The 25760-nt window shown below is 40.5% G+C and overlaps 1 protein-coding gene across 13 annotated transcripts in view; it reads left to right on the top strand.

The window, feature by feature from the left end:
- Positions 1-25760, top strand: part of Ankrd6 (ankyrin repeat domain 6) — a 193317-nt gene that overhangs the window by 103284 nt on the left and 64273 nt on the right. For 12 of the 13 annotated variants that reach the window (XM_063233229.1, XM_063233230.1, XM_063233231.1 and 9 more), the window contains one exon: positions 7564-7823. In XM_063233229.1, the coding sequence (XP_063089299.1) occupies positions 7704-7823 (120 nt within the window). In that variant the 5' untranslated portion in view covers positions 7564-7703. Of the gene's footprint in view, positions 1-3067; positions 3595-7563; positions 7824-25760 lie in introns of those variants that run through there. The other variant, XM_005002622.4, reaches the window with a different exon arrangement.

Raw genomic sequence — 25760 nt, forward strand, 5'->3', positions numbered from 1 at the left:
AGAAAGCTGAACATTGTTTTGTGATATGACCCAGCAACTGTACTCAGTGTTTACCCCAAATGAGATGAAAACGTACGCGTGCAAATACTTGGCTACAGATGCTTACAGGACCTTTATGTACAGTTGTCAAAACTTAGAAGCAACCAAAATGCCCTTTAGTAGACTAATGGAGAAACAAACTATGCTATGTCCATATAATGGAATATTATTGACCTCTAAAATGTGGGCTATCAAACCACAAAAAGACAGTGACCTTAAATTATATATATTGCTAAGTGAAGCCAATGTAAGAGGGCCACAGTTCTGTATGATTCTAGCTGTATGGTCTTGTGGAAAAGGTAAAAATATTACAACCATAAGTAGATTAGAGATTGGGATGCAATTTAATAGTTGAGTGGGTGGTGCACAGGGAATTTTAGGGTAATGAAGCTAGTCTGTATGATACTTTAATGGCAGTTGCCTTTTGATAAATGGTATTGTCCATTTGTCAAGATCCATGAAACTGTACAAAACAGAAAAATAACTAATGTAAATTGTAGTCTTTAGATAATAATGTATCAAAGCAACTCATCAATTAGAGTAAATGTGCCACGTTAATACAGATTGTCCCTAAGAGGGAGAGGTGGGGATAGGGAAGGGTGAAGGGGTGTGTGGGAACTCTATACTATTTGCTGTTTTTCTATAAACCTACACCTGCTCAAGAAATATTCTACTAAAATGAAAAGAAGAAAGGAGAAAGAATAAAAGAAAGGGAAAAGCAGAGAAAGAAAAAGTCATGTACATACCATCTTGAGAATGTAGCATAAATTCACAATCATAATTTATTTCTCTGTGCCTGGGATCTAAGTACAGTAGAGAAAAGTATGACTAGTCGCTCTCCTGCTTACCAGTTTCCAGAGCTCCCTCTCACAATCTAGTGCAGTCTTTTGGCATGATATAAAATTTTCCATAGCCTAACTGCTGCCTAATTTCTCATCATTGTCTCTGGTCATTGTCCACATAGTGTAAGTTCCAACAAGTTGTCTCTTGTTTGTTTCTCTTTCCTACTCATCCCGTATTCTTTGAGATCTGTTTTATTCTTGCTGTTACCTTTACCTGTCTTCCCCCAATTTTATCTGACAAAATCCTACATACCCTCCAGCATCTTTCCATGATAGCTTTGCTGAAGTCTTTCTCCTTAGCTACTAAACAAGAACATTTTTCTCCTAGTTTTCATAGACATTTATGCCTGTTTGTTAATATAGCACAAAATAAATAAAAACTAGTTTTGGTAGAAAAATTGAAGCAGAAGGATAGCAGGAAAAGGTAGATTTGAGGAGTGGGTAGGGGTTGAGATAAGACTACATGTATGGTAGACTATTCCATAGAGATAGTTTCATTGTTACTTTGTGTGGCTTTGGCATTTTTGCCTTTGTCTGACCTGTTTTCAGAGTGGTGAGAAGAAAATTACAAGTAGCCACGGTGCTGTCCACTGCTTGGGTGCTGACAGGCCCATATAACTAAGGACGGCCTTGAGAGCAGTAATTTTCCTGGCCTCAAGAGTCATGGTCCTGGGGCCAGGGACTTAGCTCAGTGGGTTAAGCACCTGTCTGGCAAGTGCAAGGTCATTAGTTCGCTCTCCAATACAAAAAAAAGGGGGTCATGGTCCTCTATTTTGGGGAGGAAAGGGGAGACGAGTGACATCCTCTCTTTTTTATCTTTTAGAGGGTTTGGAGCCATTGCCTGCCTCATCTGTTTGAAAATGCGTAAGATTACCTGCCTTCGTGGGTACTCTTTATGGGATCCATAGGCTCATTTAGATGAATTATTGATTATAAAAAGCTGTTCTTTTGGTATTTCTGTCAATTTAAAGGGCAGCTGTGTTCAGACACCAGGTCAGGCATTGGGATACAAAATGACAAACAGTTGTCTGTGTGACTTGTACATCTATAAGCAGCTTTTCATCATAACAGGGTATGTCATAGGCTTCTTAAATAGCATCCACGTGTCATTCAATTTTCATAGCAACAGCCTCTTTATGCTTCCTGCGAAGATGATTATTTCAAAGATTCAGTAACTGTTGGGTTCAGAAGAGTTACTGACGTGAAATGGCTCAAGAAATAAGCATACTTGTTGCTTTGTAATAATCAGGTGTATAGGATGAGTCAGTGTCTTTGCCCTGTCATTTCCATTCTTTTGCCTTTCTAGACACCAGGGTCTGCAGTCGGTCCCGGTGGATGGTCCTGTGATAAAGACTCAGACCTGTGGGAGTACATATTCTCAGAAGGAAATGCCTTGGAAACTAAGAAAGATGAACCACTCTTTCCTTTATACTTAGTATGCATTTATCAACTGGAATATGGTCTTTTGGTACTGATTATGGCTTCTTGGAGGCCAGATGATCTTCTTCAAAGTGGGGATCTAATCATGTTGTAACCTCTTGGCCTCCAGAGGTGGCCACAGTATGCCAGTAATGATTGTTTTTGGAAAAACTAGTAGAAGACACTTTGAAAAGCTTGTGCTGTCATTCTACTGGCAATTTGTTTCTCTGGTAAAATTCAACCTTTCTGCAGTGCACTGGCCAGAGTGCTGACCTGTTCTGTCTTTGGTATAAGCCAAAGAATGACCACAGCAGAACCCAGCCCACTGCCAGTAGGAGCTGTTACTCTCAGAAAACTAGGGGGAAGGCTTTGAATGGGGGGTGTCAGAAGATGTGTGTTGACAGGGCAGTTATTTCCTCTTATCCGGGACCAACAGCTCTATCTTTAGAGAGAAAGCGAAAATGTGGGGATACTGGCTGAAGTGAGAATGAAAGCTTGCTTCCTCTCTGCGATGTCTCTGGGTGGGAAGTTTCTGTTGCTTCAACAAGTGGGCTGGAAGGACATATCTGGGGTGCTTAGAGCCACTGGCAGGACTGGTAACAGCTTCTCAGGGGCTTGAACCCCCTCCCCCATTTTCCTTCTCCACCCCTCTGTGGCGACTGTGTAGAGGGGAGTTCGTGAGATAAACTGGGCTTACTAACGGTTGCCAAGGATGGCCAGCTGCTGCCTCCCCGTGCTGCCGCAGTCACACAGTCACTGTGTGGGAAGTTCCTGCCCAGGAGGGTGTTGTGTCTACACTTGCTGCTGGCGTCTCCCTAATTATATTGATTGAGAAGAATTTAGTACAGAATTTGCTGTCCCTGCATCCTCCTTCTTTCACAACATGCACGTTCGTCTCTTCTTGCATTGCTGTTGAAAGAATACAAACTTCATTTCTCTGTCATTGAGCATCATTCAGAAATGTGCAGATCTGTGAATTGTTCCCTGGTCTTCAATCAGCGCAGTGTTACAGGTCCTCTGCTGGTGGGAGGGAGCAGTTCGACAAAATTCTGAAGACCCAACACTTTCTCAGGAGCAGCGAGGAACAGACCGGCAAGCCACAAAACACTGGCACTGAATGGATGTCTTAATAAGCTTTTAGATATGATTTGGCTGGCATCGGCAGAGGAGGCTAAGGGGAAAAGGCTGCAAGCGTTGTACCGTGAATCACTGCAGACCCACCAGCAGTGACAGTTCTGGGAAGCTAATGATCTCAACAGGAAGGAATTAACCGCAGATGTCCAGACAGCACATGGTAAGAACAGGGAGGACAGACCCCCGGATGTGAGTACAATGTCTTCAACACAGGGCATGGAGCAGTGGGAGCAAGCTGGTTGTTATGATTGTGAACGCTCCCTAACCACTGGCTCCCCGGTATCTGGGGGCTGTCTCTGGGTGGGTTGTGTATAATGCCTGGCTGGGACTTTTTATTTGAAGGTTTCATCTGAAATATTCTGCCTGTCAGGAAGCTGAATGTAATGGCTTTGGGGTATTGGAACCAAGAGACTTTGTTTTAAACCTACAGGAAAATAGCAAAAACAAACAACAGACCTTTTGCTATAAAAAGAAAAGCCATCAAAGCAGCTGTGTGACCCTCAGGCATTTAGGATAAGATAAAAGGTTTGGCAAAATGAAGAGCAGTGAAAATGGGGCAGTGGGCTGGGAAGGGAGAGAGTAATCTTCCTTAGAAGCTAAATCCTTTCTAGATGCAGGGTGCTCATTTCATACTTATGCTCATGTATTTATTTCCTTTCTGGTTAAAGAATGAGCAGCATGTTTGCATCGAATATTTTCCTCCAGAGCACTGTGAAAAATGAGCATTGTGACAAAGAAGGATGTGATTGATAGGGTTGGAGAGGAACAAATTCCTCAGTGCTAGCAATTGGAAGTGTCTTGAATGATAGCCATCTACTTGGAAAAGGCTGTTCTGATTTAAGGAGGGAGTAAATCTACAGCCAGGGTACCCAACAGGTTGGCAGTAAAGTTGAACTCATTGGCTACAAACTAGTCACCACCTTGTATTTCTCTCCCCTCCCTGTTCATTGTCGGGGGCTCTCTATCTCCTCATATTCCTTTCCTGCCTGCTTATCTTTGCCTGGCCTGCTTTGCTGGTTTCTAGACGTTGGATGAGAAAGCAGTGTCCTCTCATTCCAAGAAGGGGTACAGGAGGAAACAATGAAAGCAGAGCTTCTGTGATCCCTTTGCACCCACCCTGCATATAAAAGCCACTTTGAGTGATGTTAAATATTATAGATCCTAGCAGTGATAGTATTTCTGGGCTTAAATGAGAGTGAGCTTGAGATGTCCAAGTACACTGTGATGTTGTTAGCAACAGACTAGGAATTGGAAACCTGGGATCCTGTTGCTGATCTTGCAGGCAGCTTTTTATGTAACTTTGCTGGAGTGGTGGGTATCCAAAATTCTGTGTGAGCATCCTGTCCTGGAAGCTGTTTATGGATGTATTTATGTTGTGGTCATGGTAGGGAGGTAAAGAGCATTCTTTAGTAGTTATAACTGAAAAGCTAAAAATAAAATGCTATCTGGTTAGCCAGTATTTTTTTTATTCCTGCTGTAGTGTTTTCTTTTTATCTTCTTTTGTTTGTTTGTTTTAGGGAATATTGGCTGAACTTGAAAAGGGTTGTTTACCATCAGTAATTATATAAGTAAGGCTATCACACTTACACTATGGCCATAGGACAACTTGGGCATTAGATTCAGTATCTAAGAGGCAGAATTGTTGCATGAACCAGGAGAAAGGGCCGAGGGTGGCTATCAGAAGCTGGTTGAACTTTGCATCTGTTGCTGAGGAGGCTGAGCTGCTGGTTTGGAGCTCGTGACGTTAGCCAGGCCTGTATTGAAGTTGCAACAGAGCTCTTTACGCCAAGAAGTTAAACTGGAGAGTAGAATGAGTAGAATTTTAACCAAAACAGTATTGGTATGAATTGGCCCCTTATACTTACATGGCTGTTGTGAAAGGGGTTCAGGAATGGAAGAGAGTGGGTAAGGCCAAGTGTATGGGAACAACAAATGAGCAGATGAAGGGAAGAATGTGGTTGCATGAGGGAGATCATTTAGGAAGTCAGACTAACCTGTGTATTTCCTGCATTTGAGCTTGGGGTGATTTTGCAGTATTTGGGAGAACAGAGCAGAAACTCAATATAGTTGTTTGCTTGTACCACAGATTATCTGAATAAAAAGAGACAGTGTACCTTATGTTGACAGAAATAAACTACTTCCAAATAGTCCAGGAAATATAAAGCTCCAAAATAATTATTCAGCATGGCCACAGCACTTAAAAATGCATTCTGAACTGCATTTCTCTTAGTGTTTTGCATCTCAACTTTATTGGCTGGTTCATTCAGGAGATATTTCTGGCATATCCCAGGGATCACAGACTGCAGCTAACTGAGGTGTCCTCTGCTTCGCAGGATTACTTTTTCCCAGATTTGCTGTGCTTCTGATGAGCTTGGTGAGCAGGAACAGGTCTCTTCTCCTTTACCTATGTTTTGTGTGAAAGATAAAAAATAGTAAGATGATAATAATAAACAAGTGAGAAAGGTATGAGTTACCTTTGTAAAGTTTCAGTATTTACCTTGGATCAGCACTGTGTAATGAAATACCAATTTTAATTCCCACTACAGTCCTGGGAGAGAGATGCTCTGTGTCTATTCCATACATGGGCATTTAACCCTAGTCTCCATTGTGCTTGGCCAGATGAACTTTCTGAATGCTACAGTGACCTCGAGTTTAGATCTCAGTATGGTCCAGACATTCCTAGCCATGTTGTGGTCAGTTCCTTTGCCTTTAGAGATTGAAAGGATAATTGCATTTGCCTGAAAATAACTGTAGAAAATGATTACATCTCCCAGGGTTTCAAAATTAGAATGAGTGATAAGGTCCAGGGTAAAGAACTGTATTCTTTTGCTATGGCATTTCCCTCATATATATGCTGGTATTTTTAATAAGTGCATTTTGAAATACATAGACATCACATACGGTAGTAATCCTCGCTTCTCAGGAGACTAAGGCAAAGGATCACAAGTATGAGGTGAGCCTGGACAATGTAGCAAGACCCTGTCTCAAAATAAATGAAAGGCCATGGATGTAGCTCATTGGTAGTAATTATGGAGCATACATGGGTGCAAATACTGCAAAAAAGATGATATTAAATAATCAAAGAAGTCTTCAGTTCCTTATTCTCCTACCAGGAGTCAATTAGACATGTAAGCATTTTTTTCTGCCCGAAGAACCCTTCACCTTTGAAATATTACCAGTGCCTTTGGTGTGGTCTGATGGGGCTACTGATTGAAGTCAGTCTCTAAAATCCTATCAATTTTGGTCATTTGTTTTTGAAAAAAGAATTTAAGTTTAATATTAGTTGGTACTTCCAAACCAGTGCACAAAGCCAGGGCTTAGTGTCCTGTAGGTGGTTATAGTGGGCCATTCATCCCAGTATGCAAGGAAGCAATACAAACTACCCCTCCCAAATTGGCAGAGCACAAGTTTAGCATCAGTGTTTTTCCAAAGGGGATTATCTGAGCAGTGTGGAGTCGGCCCAGGCCTGTGCCCAGTTCTCCATCTGTTCCAAAACTCGGGAGACTGTATATTTACAGCAAGGAAAGGATGAAGAAAGAGAACTGCAGTAAATGCTGAGAGAGCACACCAAGTGTTGGTTGGAGTATATAGCTCATTGGTAGAGTGCTTGCCTAGCATTATTGGGCCTGGGCTTTAATGTTCAGTACAATAAACAAAATAGAAACCACCCAAGAAGGCACTCTACTTGTCAGGGCCCACCAGCATCCAGACTGCTTGTGGAATTAGCACGTGAGCTATGGTGACCCATAAAACTGGGTCTGAAGGCCGTGGTGAATGCACGGCACAGTTACTAGATGGAGGTGGTGTGTAAACCAGGTGGTGGCTGGGCGGGGTGTATCAAGCCTCTTCTGCTCAGGATGTATGGTAAGTGCAGAGCCAACTTTGCACTCCTGGCCATAACTCCTGGAGAACGTCCCTGAGGAGGGAGGAACAGAGTGGTTCCACCTTCTGCTGCCTTCCACCTGGAGCCCTGTCTGGGGCTTTGCTGTGGAGGGTGTGCTTCCGCATGGCCTGTCTCCCCAGCTTCCCTCCCCTGCATTGTGCACTGGCAGAATGCCCTAAAATCAGAGGTATGGCCTGTCCTTTGTAACGAGAGGCACTGATGGCAGCTTTGTTTTGTAATCCTTAGGTATTGAAGATGGCGTAGGAATAAGTCACCTTCCAATGATTGAGAACCTTTACCTGTGGGCACCTGCCCGAGCCAGCGGCTTCGTGTTGAGCTGACCGAACTTGTCCACTGCTTTCCCGAAAACTCCTTTCTCTCAATTCATGAGCCAGCAAGATGCAGTCGCTGTGCTTTCAGAACGCCTTCTCATAGCTGCGTACAAAGGCCAAGCAGAGAATGTGGTTCAGCTCATCAACAAGGGCGCCAAGGTAGCAGTTACCAAGGTAACAAGTGGAAAATTGCTGTAGCCATTCCCTGGGAGTAGCCTATCTCTGAACCATTGTCCACAAAACTGGTGTTTGGTTTGCACTTTCAGAGAACTGGCTTTTGGTCCAGGGGTGAGGGTTTAAGGCAAAAGAAAGAGAGAGGTTTAAGAACACTTTGTTACCATCTTTCAAATAACAAAATTTGGAATTTGCATTTGGCAGTCTTTAAAAATCATATTGTGGCTTTTTCTCATTTACTTTTTAGCCAGAAGGACAGGATCTCTTGGGAATAGTTGAAACACAAAAGCTTAGTGGTCAAGAGCATTTGTGTGACAATCACATTAGGCAGACTTCCTAGGAAGGTGGGTGGCTTATGGTTGAAGCCCCCACTGCAGAATCTCAGTGTTTCCATCTGTATAGTGAAGGCCTAGATCAGGTGACTGCCACAAACTCTAGGGGCTTTGATTTCACATTGGTCACTGGAAATGCATGGCAAGCTTTGTGGGGCACTCTTACCTCACTAATAGATGATTACATGGCAGACAAGTGAACATAGGAATTTGATAGCAAAGCCAAGAAACAGCAGGCCCTGCAAATATATTGATACATTTATCTGGTTCATAGAATTGCGTAGAACACCTAATAGTCCTCTGGAGGAAGTTCTTTTCTCATCCTTACTTTGAAGATAAGGAAACCATGTGATGTGATCACATGGCTAACTGGAAGATGTGAGTTGTTACTGCTGCCCAGCATCACAGGATGTTACTGCCCTGTATATCACTAGTGCCATCCAGTATACTCACGTGGTGTACAGCTGTCACAGCCTCCATCTCCAAAGCTGCTTTTATCTTTTCAAACAGGTACCCTGTACTCATAAATCATCAACTGCTCTTTCTTCCTCCCACTGCCTGGGACTCACCATTCTACTTTTAATCTCTATGAATTTGACTATTCTAGTTAGTTACGTAGAATTGTATCATATTTGTCTTTTTGTGATGAGATTACTTAGCACAGTATTTTCAAGTTTCTTTGATTTTGTAAATTGTTCCAAATTTCACGCTTTTTTTTTTTTTTTTTTTTTTGGTACTGGGGATCAAACTCATAACCTCATGCTTGCTAAGCAGGCGCTGTGCCACTGAGCTATATCCTTCACTCCTTATTAAGACTAATATTTTATATTTACATCACATCTTGCTATCCAGTTTTCCTTCAGTGGAGACTTAGGCTGTTTTTAGCTTTGGACTGTTTTGAAAAATGCTGTGTGAGTGTGGAGCTAAATGGGTGTTTGAGTCTTTTCCTTTACTTTTTTTGGATATGCATATTTCCAGAAGTGAAATTTTAGATAATAAGATTTACTTTTTTAATTTTTTGAGGACCTTCTAGTTTTCCATGGTGATTGCATTATTTTGCAATCCTACCAAAAATACAGGTAGAATTGCCATTTTTCTATATGCTTGCCAACACTTGTTGTTTTGTTTTGTTTTCATATTTAGCATCCAAACTGGTGTGGGCAGCATCTCATTATGGGTTTGATCTGCACTCCTCTTCTGATGAGTGATGTTGCGCATCTTTTCTTATGCATATTGGCTGTTTGAATATCACCTTTGGAGGAATGTCTAAGTCCTTCTTTACCTGTTTTTGTTATTGTTATTGTTGTTGTTTTGTTCTTGTTTTTTGACACCAGGGATTGAACTCACAGCATTGTGCTTACCAGGTAGGTACTTGAGGCACTGAGCTAAACCCTTGACCTCTTTACCTGTTTTCTAACTTGCTTGATTTTTATTGGTTGAATTGATTTTTATTGAGTTTGAGTCATACTGGTTTTATTTAATTTTTTGGATTGAGTTGTCAAAATTTTTAATCTGAACATGAATCCTTTATCATATTTTTCCAGCATTTTTTCCCATTTTGTGGGTTGCATTTTTAAAGACTTATTTTATTTATTTTTGTCTTTTTGAGATAGTTTCACTTTGAAGTTCAGGCTAACCTTGAACTCGAAGCAATCCTCCTGCCATAGCCTCTCAACTGCTGGGATTACAGGTGTGTACCACCACATCCAACTGAGACTTCATAAATTTTAGATTCTGTTTTTCTTCTCTTTTCTTCTTTCGTTTCTGGTACTGGGAATTGAACCCAGGATCTTCACACTGAGCTTCATCTCCAGCTCTTTTTTTATTTTTTTATTTTGAAACAGGGCTTCACTAAAGTTGCTGACTTGCTGGGCTCCAACTTGCAATTCTCAGGTTTCAAACTCACAAAACTCTGGAATTACAGATGTGAACCATCATACCCAGCCCTAGCCATATGCGTTTAAGTTTACTGTCTGCTTTTTCATGACTGAATAGTTCATTTCTTTGTGGTGGTAAATAATACTATGTGACTATAACAGTTTTTTAAAGAAATACATTTACTCACTATAGGACATCTTAGTTGCTTTTAAATTGTACTAATCATGAGTAAATCTGTTACACTCATCTACGTTCCCATGCAGGATTTTTTTCTTTTCTTTTCTTTTTTTTGGTGGACATGTTTTCGGTTCTAGATGGTGTATACTAGAAGAACTAGATCATGTGATACTATGTCTTGTTTGGAAGTAACTGCCAGATGGTCTCCCAAAGTGGTGGCACCATTGTATATTCCCACCAGCAATGAATGAGAGTTCCTACTGCTCTGCATCTTCATCAGATGGTATCAGGGTTCTGGATTTGGGCCATCCTAATAGATAATGTAGAACTATCTTGTTGGTGCATACTGATTGCCTCTTCAGTGAATGTGTCCTTTGATGAACAAAATTTTAAAGGTTTTTAAAGTATTTTTCCATTTGTCTATTTTTGCTTTTGTTGCCTGTGCTTTTGGTGACATAGCCAAGAAATCATTGCCAAGTCCAACTCCTTATGTTTTCTTTTAGAAGTTTAATTACTTTAGATCTTTTGTTTAGGTCTTTATTGCATTTTAAGTTAATTTTGTATATGGTATAAGGGCCCATCTTCATTGTTTTGCATCTCAGTATCTTAATCTCAAGTTTTAAAATATTTTTTATTGGGGCTGGGGATTTAGCTCAGCAGCATAAGTACTGTCTTGCAAGTGTGTGGTCGTGAGTTCAATCCCTGGTACCAGTAAAAAAGAAAAAGACAAAAAAAATTTTTTTATTTTTCAAAATCTTGATTAGTGTGTGATAATTGTTCGTGTATATGAAGCACATCATGACATTTCAACATATGTATATAGTGTGCACTGATCAAATCAAAGTAATTAGCATTTCCACTTCCTTACTACTTTTTACATTTGGAAACTTTAAGTCCTTGTCTTCAAGTTCTTCATAAAATATACCATAAAGTATTGTAAACTGTAGTCATTCCTCTGTGCTATAGGACAATAACAGAATTCCTTCTAACTAATTGTGTCTGGATTATCATTATTCAACCTCTCCGTGCTCTGCCCTCTTCCAACTCTACTAATCGCTATTCTACATCCAGATCTGCTCCCGCCTGCCCCCACGTTCAGCACATGAGAGACTACATATAGTGCTTGTCTTTTCACCAGCACCGTTTATTGAGGGCACCATCTTTTGCCTGCTCAGTAGTTTTGGTATTGATGTTGAATAACATTTGATCATACACAGGGTTTATTTCTAGGCTTTTTATTCTGTGCCAGCAGTCTGTGTTTATCTTTTTGCCAGTACCATACTGCTTTTTTAAAAATTTTATTTTGAATGTAGTAAAAATAAAAATACAACAGAACCAGACAGAACAAAGCCAATCAAGACAATGTAGTGACATTGCTACAGAACTTCAAAGCAGGATACTGGGATTGTAGCAACAGGTACTATAGTATATCTCATTATCTTTACAATAGTTATTCAAACCAATAACAGGACATTGTAAAACCAACTGAGGGAGAATATTGAATAGAGCAAAACAATCATTACAAAGCATAACTGTGAAAATAACCCTTGCCTTCAAACAGAACATGGAAGAGAATCCTCTATATTTGCTATATTGCATATGGTCATCTTCCCAAGAGATGCTCAGAACTCTGTCCCCAGCTGCTGACCCGGGCGGGATGGGGGGAGGGGAGATGTTTGATTCTTAGCCCGCACACCAGTAGGCTCATGGGAACAGCTGACTGGTTCTCCTGCCGGCTGGTGCCAGGGGTTACCAAGAGGGCGGGCAGATTGCCTTCTTGTGCAGCCACCCGAGTCCCAGTGGCCCTGTCCAGGTGCTTCCCATACTGCTTTTACTCCTATAGTTTGTAATATGTTTTGTAATCAAGAAGTGCGAGCTTTCCAACTTTGTTTTTGAAAATTTTTTGGCTTCATATCACAGATTTTGTTTTAAAAGCAGATCTGTAGCTGGTGAGACATGTGGTGCTGTTCACTTAGGAACCAAAAATGATCACATTTCCTTTTTGGTAAAGTTTAATGTTTTTCCTGGAGTTGATAGTTGCTTTAATTTTTCATTTGATACAAAGTTGTTAGTGTTTGCTATCAAATAATTCTAAAATAGCTCTCACTGTAATTTTCCATTATTAAACCTCTTACATATTTACTCTTCGTTTTCTCTTCCTGGAAATGGTTTTAGAGCCATCTATCTTTTGTTCTCATTTATTCAGCTTGCCCTCTAATTCTGATGCACAAAGTTATCTTGAGAATTCCATTTTCTTCCCGACATCAGATCCTCTGCTTGGAACCATGTTATCCTTAATTTCCTGGTGCACATTCTCTGGTATCTTCCCAAGAAAGGGAATATGAAAGATAAATGGTCTGAAAATGCCTTTATTCTGCGCTCGTTTAATTGACAAGTTGATTTGGGAAAGTAGGCTGAGAATTGCTTCAGTACTTTGAAAGCAGTAACCCATTGCTTTTGAAAGTATTGCTATTGAAAAACTCAGTGTATAGAGTCACTTTTGCAGCTACTTCCTGAAGAGGCTTTTACATCCCCTTTTTCCTATAAGGCTTGACTGTCTTGGATTCATTTCAGCTCAGGGGCTACCACTAATATGAAGTCCATCTAGAGTTCCAGAAGCTTGATCTTCTCTCAGATGTAACCTTGTTCTCCATGTGCTCTGCATTCTTTTTTTTTTTTTTTTTTTTTTGAGACAGGGTCTCACTATGTAGTGTACGCTGGCCTTGACCTCACTCATATACCCCAGGATCACGGTGATCTTCCTGCCTCAGCCTCCCAAGGTGTGTGCCACCATGCTTGGCTTTTCTACATTCTTTTCTGTGGTTGCTCAGGACTCCCACTGCATTGTCACCTGACCAGGGTATAGTTTCAGCTTACATTTCTCTGCATTTAACCTAGCAGAAAAGCACTAGATTTGGAATCCAAAGCCTTAGTTCAGATAATAGGCTTCATTGCTTATTAACTCCTTTTACTGACATAAGCCATAGTTTTTCAACCTCAGTACCATGCATACTTTGGACCAAATAATTTTTGTTATGGTACTGTCCTGTGCATTGTAGGATCACCCCCCACACACACACACACATACACACATGTCCCTCATGCAGGAGGCCAGAGCCATCCTTTATCTTTCTGGCTTCTGGACATCCATCGTGTGTATATCCTTGTGACCAGTGCCAACTTATTCCACCTTCCAACTTTGTACTACATGCCTTTTCTAGGTGCCCCTGCTGATGGTGCATGAAATGTTTAATACTAAAACAAAAAAATGGGAGTTTTTTTTTTGCAAGAAGGCCTCGGTTTTATACATGAATATGTTCTCCTCAGCTACCTCATGTTTTCCTTAAATACTTTACATACAGTGAAATTTTGTTTCCTCAGTACCAATAGGTGTTTGTTACCTGTATAAATCCTCTGCATTGCTCTTTTGCTTTTTCTTCCTGAAAGCTGGGGATTGAATCCACGACCTTCCACATGCTAGACAAGTACTCTCCCACTGGGCTATATACTCAGTCTTGTATTGCTCCTTAATGCCCAATATGGGTTACTTAATAGGGTTAGAGTTGAAAGCCAAGAGGAATCCTCCAGCAGTGTGTCTTTTTATGGAACTGTTAAGAAACTGCTTCTTGGCCAAGGATTTAGCTCAGCAGCATAAGTGCCTGCTTTGCAAGCACAGGGTTGTGAGTTCAATCCCTGATACAAAAAAAAAAGAAAGAAAGAAAGAAAAAGAAACTGCTTCTTGGGGTTTTGCTGCAGTTCTTGTTTGCTTTAATTATAATTAGATAAACCTTACTTGATACAACTTTGGTTAAGAAGAAAAATACACATGTGCAAGACCCTTGGTTCCCTCTCTAAAACACACACAAGTAATTCTGTTTCAATTCACAAAATGTTTATCAGATCTCTAGTTTGATACTTCCACAGTCATTGTATAATGCAATAGGATTCTTCCCAAGAGAGTTAAAGACATCACTTACAGTAGTATATGCATTCCCATGTTTATAGCAGTACAATTCACCATAGCTAAATCTTGGAAGCAGTTTTTATGTCCATCAGTAGATGAATGGATAGAGAAAATGTAGTGTTTATATACAGTGAGTACTGCTCTACTATAAAGAAGGATAAAGTCGAATCATTTGTAGGAAAATGGGTTCAAGACCATTTGTTACGTTGGGACCATAATGTTATATGAAATAGACACACAAGCCTAAAATCACATGGTTTCTTTTATATAAGAAACCCAAAATATCAAGAGCAAAGTAAGGTAGATAATAGAAATAGGGAGCTAGTTCTTTTGCAAAAGGAAAGCAGATCAATAGATGAAGGGAGGAGGGAGGGAAGAGGAGAGAGAGAAAGTGAAGAAAGAATTAAGATGTGTTATATACATGTACCAACTCTCCACAAAGAACATCCTAAAGTACTATTAACATGTACAATAAAAATAAAAATGAACACAAAAGTAACCAGCGGAAATTTAGGAGATTAAGAAACGCCATCTCCAGGAGCTTGTTCACAGAGAGTGACCCACAGTCCCCTGGAGGGTATGTGGGTAGAAAACTCAGGATGGAGTAATCTGAGTGGGAGAGGCAGTGAGGGCGTTGGGTGAAAGTGTTAAAGTAGGGCGCCCTGTCTGATGAGAGCAACTTAAGGACTCCACAGTGTGGTGGTTTTATCTCTCCTTTGTGAGGGTGGCATGGGCAGGTGAAATTAAATTGATATAGAAAGGAATAAGGAGCTACAGCTCAGGAGGCACACAGCACAGAGACAGATGCCAGCTCTGAGCCAACGCCTGGCCCTGGTTCCTTGCCCTAGTGACAGCAGTGTGACGACAGCAGTGTAGTCTACACTCGTCTTTCCTGGGTGTCATGTCAGGATAGAGGGATAATAACAGTACATCCCTTGTGAAGTTGGGAGGAACCAAAGTAGCCAGTGTATGTAAAGCCTTAATAATACCTGATGCCTCAAAGCAGTCAGTTTGCTTTTTCCTGTTTTCTCTGAGAATAATCTTCCTATAACAAAGCCTGTCCCCAGAACCAGTAAATGCTGCATGGTTGATCTGACAGATTCTAGGCGCTTCAGTATGATGAGCAAAGAATTGTAAGTGTACATCCAGTATAAAAGAAAAAGCAACTAAATTTTTGAAGATAACAGGAAGGTGTGCCCTGAGCAGGTTTATGCCAGTGAAAACAAAGGGTGGCATGAACAGAAAAAGAAAAGAGAAATAAGCACACCAAAAAATCTACTTTTCAGACTTTAAAAGATGTGCACTGCAGACCAGGTGGCTCTCTTTGGGTCTCTGCATAAGACTGAAAAGGTGCTGAATCATCTTAGGATTCCAACACATATGCCTGTCCCAGAATTTGCTGGTTAAATTACATACAGGAGATGCAGTCTGTATTTATGAACTTTTTTTTTGTCTTTTTGAGACAGAATCACACCACGCAGTTCACACAGGCATCGAGTGCACTTTTGCAGCCCAGGCTGGTCACAAATTTGCAGTGATCTTCCTGCCTCAGCCTCCCAAGTGCTTGGACTAATGGCGTGTGTCACCACGCTTGGCTCATATTTATGACCTTTTAATAAGGCTCAAGTAGAGAAAAGTTTACTACTAAAAGTCAGGTCATGAGAGCTAACATGCATGTACTCTGATCTGTGGTTTTAGAGATTTTCTGGGTCTGTGTTTTATTTTCTGCTTCTTTTAAAATGGAGGGAGAATTGGCCCTGGATATTGCTCAAATTCAAGTGGATAAAAAGCTCCCACCTGTGCTACCTGTGATAAGAGGAATCACCACTGAATATTATTAATTAATATATTCAATTACAGAATTATATACATCTCATGTTTTGTTTTCTTTTCTTTTCTTTTTTTTTTTGGTACCAGGGATTGAACTCATGGCCATGTGCTTGCAAAGCAGGCACTTACACTGCTGAGCTAAATCCCCAGTCCCCACTTGTGCTATCTGTATTACATTGTCTTTCAAGAAATATTTATGCATATAAAAGCAGATCAGAATCATTTTAGCAACCTCAGTTGATGGGACACACCTCTAATCTCAGCACTCTGAGAGGCTGAGGCAGGAGTATCACAAGTTGGAGTCTAGCCTGAATAAGGGGATGTAGATTAGTGCAAATACGATGTGTTCAATCCCAAGTATTTCAAGGGGAAAAAATTAAAATACAAATAGACCCACAGTATACATAACAATTCTTTTCATTCACTGTGAGCATAACTAAGAGATCTACAGTTCATATCATTGAACATAAATCTAATCAAGTTTACTGCAAAGGCTTTATAATCACTCTTTATATGAGTGAACTATAAAGATCCATCTCTTGACTCGCAGTTAGAATGTTTACAAGTTCTTCATTGTCTGCTATCATGGACAGTGGTACAATGAATATACTTGCATGTGCCTTTTAGATTTAGAAAAATATCTTTATTGGGCAAATTTCTGCAAGGAAAAATCACTGAGGCAAAAGATTTATTCATTAACATTTTAACTACATCTGCTAAATGGGCTATACTAATTTGCCTCCCCTCTGGAGAATAGACGAATAGAGTTCACTGGACCTTCCGAGTGAAGAGCCAGGGCTTGGTATTAGTGTGCTATGGCTGCTGTAACAAAATACCACAAAAGTTTTGACCTCATGCAAAACTCTTCTCACAGTTCTGGAGGCCCGAAGTCTGAAATCAGGTAGTTGACCAGGCCATGTGCTGTCTGAAACCTGTGGAGCAAAATCTCTCCTTGCCCCCTTCCCAGAGTTTGTCAGCAATCTGTGGTGATCCCTGGCTAGGGGCAGTGGCAACCCTCAGCCCCTCTGCCCTCACATGCTGTCTCCCTCTGTGTTCCTGTGTCTTCTTTCAAGAACACCAGTCCTATTGGATTAAGGACCCGGCTCACTCCAGTGTGACCTCATCTTAATTTACGTCTTTATTGTATTCGCAAAGATCCTTTTTCCAAATAAGATGACATTCACAGGTACTGGACTCAGCTTATTTGGGGGAGGTGCAAAAGTCAGTCCATCAGAGCTCAACTGAAGAAAGGGGTCAGAGTAGAAACAACCTGGGAGGAAGGGGCAGGAGAAGGGTGAGTTAGGGCTGGGAGGGATTAGGATTGGGGCTGTAAGAGGCACAGGACACGTGCTGCATTACCCGAGTAAAAGTCTGATGTTTTGGAAAAACCCAAGTGGCTAAGTGGGACGATAATATATGCTTTGGCCAAAGCAGGGGGTACCTTTGAGAATGAAGAGGTCGAGCTATGATTTGGATAAGTGTCCCTCAAAAGTTTGTAAAGGTTTAATCCTCAGCCTGTGGTGCTCCTGGGAGATGGAACCTATGAGTGTGGCCTGGGGAAGTCTTGAGGTTACTGGGATGATGCCCTCAGAGGGAACAGTGGGGTCCAGCCCCTCTGTCTTCTTCTCTTTTGCTGCCTGGGCATGAGGTGACTGGTTTGCTCCACTAGGTACTCTTAGTACGATGTGCGACTGCCTGCCCACCAGAGGCCTAAAAGCATAGGCTCATCTAACCCTAGACTGGAGCTTTCAGAGTCCAGCATGCCCACCATTACAGCATGGGACCCGGTTAGCCTGGAACCTTCAAAACAAAGTCAAAATCAACTTCTTCTCTTTATAAATTGATTATCTCAGTGTTAGTTACAGTAACACCTGACTAATACGGATTTCTATCAGTAATACATGAGCCAAGCATGCATGAGCCAGATTACCCTCAACCAACGGGTGTGTGGCCACTCTAGTATAAAGGCGTCGTTTTCAGGTAGGGTCCTGGTCTGTTTAGGTTTGTGAACTGTGCTTAACATTAGGACTTATTGGAAAGATGGACGTCAGAATTTGTATTTGCCAGGCTGCTGGTGTGTAGTCATTTCCTTTAAACTGTCAGTTTCCCTCTGGGTGTGGTAGCATATACCCATAACCCCAGCACCCTAGAGGCTGAGGCAGGAGGATCACCACAAGTTCAAGGCCAGCCTGAACTTAACACGTGAGCATACACTCCCTACATGGTGATACCCTGTCTCAAAACAAAAGAAACCCAAAAAACAAAATCCCTGGCAGTTTCCAGGAAGTAGACATGCTTACAAGTTGTTAGTCAGTGAAAACTTTCACTTAAAAAAATGCAGTTGTTTTGTATGTATTGTGCTGCTTCAGGAGGACACCATATACTTATTTTAAAAAGTATAATGTTTAACAATCTGTAAATAAGCAGTGGCTCTAATAGAGAAAGTAAGAAGCTGGGCTAGTCTGTCTGCCATGCTGTTTCCCTACTACTGTTTCCCTCCCTGAAGGCAACCTGTGGTTGCGCTTTCTTACATTTTGCCCCAAAACATTTCATGCACATATGTGCAAATAAATGTCTCTGTGTTTGCCTCTTTTTATACAAATTGTAGGATTTTATATGTACTGTTCATTTTGCTTTATTCAATAACATATAGAGGAACCATAATTGATGTATTCAATCCCCTTTGATGGACATTTAGGTTAGGTTAATCTTCGTTCTTAGCAATTATATGCATTGACTTTGTTCTGGGATCTTATTGCACAATGTGGTCATATCTATTGGATAAATTTCTTTTAAGTGGTCTTGCTGGGTTAGGAGGAGGTCCATTAGGCAGGTGCCATAGTGGCTCATGTTTCCAGCCAATGTCGTAGGAGCCTTCTGGAGATGCTCTTTGGAGAAAGGAGAGATGGCCTCTCAGACTGAGAGGAACCGTGTAAGAATTGATGTGGTGGATCTGATATGAGCCCCTGCCTGTGGCCTATGGGGTCATACACTGTAACTGAGAGAAGCCTCAAAACGGTAGGGATGGACTTGAAATGGACTGCAGCATCTTAGGAGAAACTGTTGAGGCTGCTGCTAAAGCAGAGTCTGGGAGTTAGAACTGAGTTCTAGCTGCTGTGTCATGCCCTTGCTCTGCAAGGCTTTTCCTGTGTGCTCTCTTGTCCTATGTAGAAGGCCCACCTTGGTTACAGTGGTGCTCAGGGCTGCAAAAGTGGCCCTGTTTGTCCTCCACCTCTTTCCTCAGTTCTGAGAAGCCTGGTGAAAACATTGGCCCAAAAAAGGCCCGGATGGCACTTGGATGTTCGTCAGGGAGCTGCCCATCCCTACCCCATGGTTTGTCAGCCTGTACTACAGTATCTATATAACTGAGTATTTCATAACACTGATTAAGTGCAAGTAAAACTCCCCCAAATCTTATGGATCCTAAACTCCCTAACATTAAAAGTTAGTAGATCCTAACTGGTCTAGATAAGTTGTGGCAGTCTGAGCATCCACACCCTACAGTCCTCTCTAAATGCCTTTATTTTAATCTCCAAAATACACTGAGGATTACTGGCTTCCAGGTCAATAATCCAACATGTTATCAGATAGTCAAAGCATTCTTCCAATTCGTGTTCTCAGGAGGCTGTAAAATGAGGATGCCAAAAATGAAAGGAGCTTCAGAAGCTGCTGAGTAGCTCACTTGGGCGTCCGCTCTGAGCCACTGCAGGTGGACCTTCAGTGAATCCACTGAGTCCTCTTTGTGGCCACCCCCGAGCTCCCACCCCCATACTAGGAATTGAACCCAGGACCTTCACTGAGCTAATCGTCAGGCCTCTTATTTTTCATTTGAGACAGGATCTTGTTAAATTGCTGAATTGCTCAGGCTAAGCTCAAACTTGTGATCTTCTTGCATCTGCCTTTTAACAAGCTGGGATTACAGTCATGTGCCAGCACACTAAACTGAATTTCCCTTTTTCTCTTAAGCTGTAATGACTTAGATTTCAGAAAACAAGTCAGGAACTTGTTTGGAGACTGAAACTCTCCCCCAGCAGGCCTGTTGGTTTATTTCCAGTGGGAGTTGAATATCTATTGTATTTTTAGGTTGTTCCAGACTAACAGTTTGTGGTAGGTGTGTATAGCTCTTGTTTCCACAGAATTGAGCGATGTAAAGAAAGAATTACACACCATGAGCAAGTGAAATTGACTTCAACAGTTTAAGGCTTATTCAGTAGCAATGAGTATAATCTATATTTTAGTGAATATCTTGGTTCAGGCTGTTATAACAAAATACCACATACTGTGTGATTAAAACAGCTGATGCTTATTTCATAATTATGGAAGATGGGAAGTCCCAGACTAAGGCAGCAGTAATTCAGTCCCTGGCTTACCGATGGCTGCTTTCCATGTGTCCTCACATGGTAGAAAGGGAGGACTCTCTCTGCTCCCTTTTCGTCTTCCTGTAAGGATGCTAACTCCATCATGGGGAGCCCCCCTTCCTGACCTCATCTAACATAAGTAACCTCCCGAAGGCTCTGTCTCCAAGGGTACTGGGGTTAGAGTCTCAACATAAGAATTTTGGAGAGCAAGAATCTCTTGATTCATAAAAGACTAAACAAGAGGATTGATTTAGTTAGGCCTCTCTGTCCTCAGGTTTCACATCCATGGATCAAAACTGAAAAAGATTTATTTGGACCTTGAAGTTTTCCTCATCTGTAACTGATATTTAAAATCTAAACAATAAATATGCTTCATTTATGTAAAAAAAAGTTTGTGTAAAGCTTATGTGGGGAGTAACAAAAGAATATTTGAAAGAAATTGTATCTGTACCTAACATAACTTACTTTTTTGTCAACATTTCCTAATGTAAGTATTTACATAACATTGACGTGTCAGGTATTATAAGTAATCTACAGATGATTAAGGTATTTGTGAGGTGTGGCTAGGTTGTATGAAAATACTGTGCCATTTTTATGTAAGGGACTGTGGATTCTAGCATCCTCAGAGGGTCTTGGAACCAATCTCCCATGAATACTGAGAAGGGACCAAGTGATAATATTAACAGATGAAGAGAAAGAATTGACAATCCAGCATTTATTTGTGACAAGAACTCTCAGCACTTTAGTTTCAGTTTTAGTCTTGTTTTTTGGTGTTTTTTTTTTTTTTTTTTGTACTGGAAATCAGACTCAGGATCTTGCACTTGCCAGGCAGGCGCTTATGCTGCTGAGCCATCTCCCTGGCCCATCATTTCAGAAAATGAAAACTTTTCATTGTGACAAAGGGCATGTATCAGAAACCTACAGCAGATGAGAAATAGCGGTTTCCTACTAAGGTAAGGAGTAAGGCAAGGATATCTGCTCTTATCCCTTCCCTTCAGTGTAGTTCTAGAAATTCTAGCCACCGTGTTGAGGCAAGAGGAAATTGGCTCCAAAAAAATATAGGGATGAATGGCGGTAAGTGTTGCACAACTTATGAATACACTTAATCACTGAATTTTACACTTGAAAATGGTTAAAATGATAAATTTTATGTTATGTATATATTTTCTCCTAGTACATGTTTGTAGTATATGATTTCATTCCTCCTGGAGAGTTGGTACATACACCTTACACGTCTCAGTGCTTCATCCTCTTCCCCTTTTCCTTTCCTTCCTCCTTCCCATTTGCAGAAGGTCTATCTCCCTGCTTTTGTTATCTTTTATTTTGATCTTTGTTTATATTTTGAGTTTTTCCTGTAAGAGAAAACCTGACATTTAAGCTTCTGATCTATTTCATATAATATTGTGGTCTCAAGACGTATCTGTTTTGCTAAAATGATTCAGATTCATCCTTTATTGAATAATAGTACTCCATTGCATGTAAACACTGCTATATATTTTTAATACTATGTTTTCTTATTGATAGACATGTAGGCTGCTTCTAAGATTTAGCCATTGTGAGTTGTGCTGCTATAAACATGGGTATGCATGTATCACTGTAATTTGATGTCTCTAACTCTTTCAAGAAGATGGCTAGAAAGGAAGTTGATGAAATGAATGGGATTTCTAGTTTTTTGAGGACTCTCCATAGGGATGTTCATAATGGTTGTATCAGTTTATGTTCCGACCAACAACATAGAAGGGTTCCTTTCTCCCTGCAGCCTCAACCAGCATTTGTTACTATTTGATTTCTTGATGAAAACCATTCTTTCTGGAGTATAATGGAACTTCAGTGTTATTTTAATTGGCATTTCTCTAATATTGAACAGATGTTGAACGTTTTTTTGTGTGTATTTATAGGCTATTTGTACTTCTTCAGAGAAATGGCTATTATTTTAGTTAGCCATATTTTGACTGGGACTTCTATTTTGGTGAATCTAATTTTTGAATTCTTCATGTACATTGTAGATATTAGTCCTCCTCTGAGAAAAGCTGGAGAAAAAATTTTCCCACTCTAGGTTTTCTCTTCACTCTGTAGTTTCCTTTGTTATGCAGATGATTTTTAATTTTATTTGACTCCATTTGTTGATTCTTGGTATTACTTCTTATACAGTTGGGGTTCTGTTTTAGTTATGTTTCTTGTTGACAAAATACCTTTTTTTTTTTTTTTGTACTAGGGACCAAACTCACGACCTTGAACTTGCCAGGCAGGCTCTTGTGCCGCTGAGCTAAACTCCCAGCCCAAAATATCTTTTTTTAAAGATTGATCTTATTTCAAGGAGAAAAAGCAAAGAAAAAACTAAAAATTTCAAAACACATCAATCAGGTGGCAACTTTGCTATGTACATTGCACATTGCATCCCCGAATCATTTACCCAGAGCACAAGACATCTGCATTCAATTGTCTGAACAATGCCAGCACAAATCTTTCTCTTCAGTGAACTCAGAGAAATCTTAAACATTTTTATGTACAGACACATACACATATACCTGTTTTCTTTCAACTTCTCACACTAATGAGACACATGATGTTTACACATGTGAGTCTTATTTATTTCACTAATGAGTATGGCTTTTTAAAAATTTTTTATTTTGAAAAGAATAAAACCAAATGAGAAAGGCAAACAAACAAACAAACAAAAAAAAAACGGAGTCATTCAAAACAAAAGGATGGACATAGTACATAATTTAAAAACTACAGTACAAGATGACCTACAATGGTTACCATAATGTCTCTTGTTATCTTCATTAGAATTGCCCGTATCGGGTACAATACAATTGAATTTAGCAGTACAGAACAAAATCAATAAAAATAAAACATTGGTGACATTATAGAACTTCCAAAGAAGGTAATAGTTAAACCAGATTGGGTATCGTAGTGAATTTTATTGTCTTCAGAGTAGTTGCCTATACTCTCAGACTTGATACTATCAAACATAACAGGTTCGAATAAAATCAGTCAAGACAAGGTAGCGATTGAGCAAGACAGATTCAAATAAAATCAATCAAAAAAGAGAAAGCAGTACAGGCGTTTTAGATTAAGTTAATAAGAAATTTAAAATGGTTACCATAGTATATCCTGCTATCTTTGGAGTAGCTGTTTATACCCTCAAATCTAGTACAAGTAGATAAACTGGAACAGAGTATAACCAAACTAAACAGAGTGATGAAAGCAATATGGGTTTCAAATCATGGTACAAGATTACCAACGTCCTTTGCCTTCCATATTTAGACAATTCCTCCACTTTCACTTTCCCAGGATACATTGTACATTTTGTATCCCACTAACTCCTTTAGTTTTTAGATTAGAGAGACAACCTACTATTTACCTAAATGGTTATGAACCCCTGAGCTTGGTCACATGTTGTATCCGTTTACCTATAAGAGCCTCAAGGTTTTCCTTCCTTATAGCTGAGTAGTTCTCCATAATTCAAGGTATGTCTTTTCAACCAATCTGTGGCTGATGGGCAAGCTACCCCAACTTTTTCTGGTTCTCTGTCACATACAGCATTATTTTCTCATCTTTGATTTTCAGTCCATAAACCTTCTTTCAGGTTAAATATATTTTTATATAGAGCATCTTGATGGATCCTATCTCCTGATCACTCTGCCTGTGTTTCTTTTTATTAGTGTACGAGGCTATCCATGTTAGCGATTATGGTCAACCTTCTCTGCCTCCTCTCTGCCATGCTATTTTTCTGCCGTCTATGTTTCCCCTTCATTCCATTGTCTGCCCCATTCAGAGAGCCTCCTCTGTCACTATTCTTGAAACCATGGTCTTTTTCTCTCTCTCTAGAATGTCTTTCAGTATTTTTTGTAGGGTTGGATTGGTAGTCACGAACTCCCCCAGTTCCTTTTTGTCATAAAAGCATCTTGTTTCTCCATTAATTCTGAGAGAGTTTTCAGGGTACATCAATCTGGGTTGGAGGTTATTTTCTTTCAGGGCTTGGAATACTTCATTCCAAACTCTTCTTGATTTGATGGTTTGTGTCAAGAAGTCCATTGTGATTCTGATGGGTTTTCCTTTATAGGCGATCTGTTTCTTTTTTCTGATGGCTTTTAAAATTCTTGTGTTGAATTTCTGGGATCTTGATTATTATATGTCTGGGTGTAGATCTTCTGTAGACCTCATATATCTGGATAACATTTCCTTTTCCTATGCTTGGGAAGTTTTCTTTAATTATTTCTGTAAATAGCCTTTGTATTTCATTTATGTTTACCCCTGCTTCTTCACTCACATATTTTATTCTTAAGTTAGAGATCCTCCTGTCATCTTCTAGCCTTTGTATTGTTACTTCCTGGTTCCCTGTTATTTTTAAGAGATCTTTCCTTTTGCGATCACACATTGCAAACCTGTCTTCAAGGTTTGATAGTCTATCTTTAGTTTCTTTCAAGCAGTTTTGCCAGCTTTCAATGGAGTTTTTAATTTCCTGGTAGTCTCTTTGAATCTGTTTCATGTATTCTAGATTTTTAAAAATATTCTTCATCGAAGGATTCTCTCCTTTTTCTATGTCCCTTCATTCTTCTATCTGTGTCTTCTTGAGGGGTACTTAGCATTTCTTTTATTATTTTTCTTATATCTTCCTTTACTTGTATTAGAGTTTCTGTTTTTAATTCTTTTATAATGTCACAAAGATAATTCTTTATGTCAGATGCTACTGTTTCCGACACCTCAGGTATGCAACCCGCCCCCCATCTCTTCTGTGTTTACCTCCCTGGGCCATTAGTGTTTGTGTTGAGAGCTGGAGATTTCTTTTTGTTTCTTCCTCATGTCATGTTTCTGGTTTCTGCTGGGTGAGTGGAGGTCACCAGCATTTCCTGTATTAGCCATGATTACTCTGAAGCGTGCTGGCTAGAGATGACTGCCCTCTTTAGTCTGCTGATGCCCACTGAAGTACAAGTTGGGACAGGATAGGCTGGCCCCTTCTTTCTAGCTGGTCAAGCTCTGGGAGTCTTCACCACATTACTGTGCACCATGCAGACAGGGCTGGTTAGGCATAGTTTCAGGAAGACCTTGTCCTTTTCTATTGGATTGCACCCAGTGGCAGGACTCAGTCCAAGCAGTTCTCACCAATCTGCTCTGTGCTAGGAGTGGCTGACTGAAGCCGCTGCAGGTCTGGTTCTGGGCTTGTTCTGCCCGACTTTAAAATGTCATGCAGCCAGTCGCCCACTCTCATGGGAGGACTGAGTTCCTCGTGCACACTCAGATCTCTGAGCTGAGCGCTGCTCTGTGCTCTACCACTCCCCTCTGTGACCCCTTCCTCCTGCCGAGGCCCTCAGGCTCACCAACCCCCAACTTCAGTGCGACCACATGTCTCTGGATTCCAGCGGTATTTCGTACACAGTGGGACCAGCTCCAG

This window comes from Cavia porcellus, unplaced genomic scaffold, assembly GCF_034190915.1.
Source record: "Cavia porcellus strain 051 isolate PalLab524CR breed Dunkin Hartley unplaced genomic scaffold, mCavPor4.1 scaffold_22, whole genome shotgun sequence".
Lineage (NCBI taxonomy): Eukaryota > Metazoa > Chordata > Mammalia > Rodentia > Caviidae > Cavia > Cavia porcellus.